This window comes from Triticum dicoccoides, chromosome 1A, assembly GCF_002162155.2.
Source record: "Triticum dicoccoides isolate Atlit2015 ecotype Zavitan chromosome 1A, WEW_v2.0, whole genome shotgun sequence".
In the NCBI taxonomy this organism is placed as follows: domain Eukaryota; kingdom Viridiplantae; phylum Streptophyta; class Magnoliopsida; order Poales; family Poaceae; genus Triticum; species Triticum dicoccoides.
The window spans coordinates 56,916,803-56,919,536 of NC_041380.1; the positions used below are offsets into that span (position 1 = coordinate 56,916,803).

Consider the following 2,734-nt stretch of genomic DNA (forward strand, 5'->3'; position numbering starts at 1 on the left):
CTTGAATAACTAAATATGAACACTAGTCTTACTGAGATATTAGGAATCTGTTCATGCGATGATTCTCCATAGGCCTCTTGGTATAGATCTGTCATCTACATAGATGATAAAGCAAATCACAAACGGGTAAAACCTTGTACTAGTAACAGATCTGATCTTGAATAACTAAATATGAACACTAGTCTTACTAAGATATTAGGAATCTGTTCATGCGATGATTCTCCATAGGCCTCTTGGTATAGATCCGTCATCTGCATAAATGATAAAGAAAATCACAAAAGGGTAAAATCTTCTACTACTAACAGATCAGATCTTGGATAACTAAATATTAACTCCAGTCTTACCGAGCTTGCAGCAGGAACCCGATTAGTCCTGGACTGTCCATAGGCTTCTTGGCGCAGGTATGGCATCTGATTACGGACAAAATTCATCTCTATCCTTTCTCTAAGATCTTCTAAGGCCTCATAACAGATAGTATTGAGGTAGAGAGAAATTCCTTCAACAGCTTGGTTCTGAAAGTCACTTCTTGGTATAGATCTGGCCTCTGAACCATCGAACGCAAAATGGAGAACTTCTAGAAAACGTTTTGCAGAAGAAACAATTGCGCGAAAATGGTTGTCACCAAGAGAGTATATGTGCTGAAGGTAATGAACTTGGCCATTCCCTTGTTGGAGCCACAACCAAAAGGCAATTATCTCCATGGAAAGGGAAGACTCAACTTGAAGACCAAGGACCAAACGAAAGAACAACACTCGAAGTAGCATATAGTAAGAATTTGAAGCATTATTCAGTGGATCTGGTGCCATGGAAGGTGTGGAAGGCATATAGGAGTGTATAGAAGAGTTGCTAGTTTTGAATCAACAAATACATACGAGGAAGAAGAAGGTATGTGGGCTTGCTTATCATTTAAGTAAATGCATATAAGGTTCAAGCAGATGTTAATTGAGACTTTAATGCCTCCCAAAGTATGAGTAGAAGATAGGCAGAGGCGACAAAAAAAGCAAACTGTTGACAGTCTTACTCATTAATGGCAGTACATTGTAGGCACACTTGCCAAATAATTGCTGATTTTTGTTTCTTTTGCATGCGTCACCTTTCTGGTAATCTCTACAAAATCACCAAGTTTATCACGAGACTTGTATAGGGAGTTATAAAAATTATATGAAAATATTCATTATTTAATGCTATTTAAAGCGTTCCTATATATGTACTCTGTGAAAAGACAGTTGGTACTCTGTGTAAAAATAGTTGGTACTCTCACTCCTATGTATACGAAAATGCCAAACGGAGACCGAACTCCATGAAGGCCTTTATTTGGAAACTTCAAAATTCAAACTTTTCAATTTCAAAAAATTCTGAAAATAAATACACATATACCTAGATACATAATGTACACGTGTGCAAATTTTTAGTTCGAAATACAATAAAATGTGAGGTACACAAAAAAGACAAATCTGAGGCTTTTTAGCATATGTACTGTTCATCTTTAAAGTCCATGATTTTGTTTTTTTGTGCAGCTCGCAATTCAAGGTATTTCATCCTAAAATTTTTCATACATACACTTTACATCCTTGCATACATGTCTAATTTTTTTCAGAATTTTTTAAACCGAAATTTGTGAATTTTGAATTTTTCAAAATAAAGGGCTCCATGGAGCTCGGTCTCCAAAATGCCCTACTCCTATCTATAGGACTATATATATACTTACATATATATTTACAAAAAATTACAGTTGGTACTGAAAAGCTACTAACTTTATGTTGGCAAATAATAAATGATCATTAGTTACTTGAGCTAATGCCCCATATTTAGAGGGTGTTTGGATCCAAGAGACTTATTTTAGTCTGACTAAAAATAGTCTCTTTAAAAGGCTAAAGTTTCAAGCATCTCTGACCAAAGAGGGGCTAAAACTAGTTTTGAGACTAAAATGTTTTAGTCAGGGGTACCCCTACTAAAATATGGATTAGTTCTCTCTCTCCTCATTTAACCCATCTCTTTTAACACATGCGAGTTCTGAATTAAAGGGTTTGGAGGATAATAAATGCTCATTAACTTGATTTTAGTCTCTTTAGTATTTGAATCCAAGTATGGGTGAGGCTAGTAAGTTTTAGTCCCATTACTTTTAGTCATGAGACTAAAACATATCCAAGCACCCTCTTAGACTTGGTTGTTCCACCATTAATTCCTTATTCACAACCATCAATCCCATCTAATGGCCTAGATGTTTTGCACCATCTGCATGCGGAGATGGATAAGGCTCCTGGGAACACACTCCCTGATTAGCGGTACAATGGCACGGTGTGTATGTGGTTTAGCTGATGAAGAGTTGAGTGGGCTCATCTCGAGAAGTGCCACTAGTGACCCACGGGAATGGCTAATGGAGCTGAAGAGTTCATCAAGGTGCTCGTTATTTTATGGGCAATCTGGTTGGCTACACTAGTAGAAAAAGAGGCTTCCGTCCAGCCCCATTAGTCGCGAAACTGTAGGAACCGCGACTAATGAAGTCTTTAGTCGCGGTTCGGCAGACGAACCGCGACCAAAGGCTTGGGCCAGGGCGCTCGGTGGCCAGCTGGTGCACGTGAGGGGCTTTAGTCGCGGTTGGGCAGGCCAACCGCGACTAAAGGTGCCCAAAGGCCTTTAGTCGCGGTTGGCCTGGCCAACCGCGACTAAAGCTCCTCCCCTATATATACCAGTTCAGCGCACTCACTTAGCCATTTGGTGCCACTTCTCTTCA

General features: G+C 39.1%; 1 protein-coding gene across 1 annotated transcript in view; it reads right to left on the bottom strand.

Annotated features, from left to right (window-relative positions):
- LOC119363711 overlaps window positions 1-874 on the bottom strand; it is a 4,296-nt gene extending 3,422 nt beyond the window's left edge. Inside the window, exons 1-3 of the mRNA XM_037629112.1 lie at window positions 345-874; window positions 189-251; window positions 33-95 (exon numbers count right to left, since the gene is read on the bottom strand). Of these exons, the coding sequence (XP_037485009.1) occupies window positions 33-95; window positions 189-251; window positions 345-824 (606 nt within the window). The 5' untranslated portion in view covers window positions 825-874. The remainder of the gene's footprint in view (window positions 1-32; window positions 96-188; window positions 252-344) is intronic.
- Window positions 875-2,734: the final 1,860 nt, after the last annotated feature.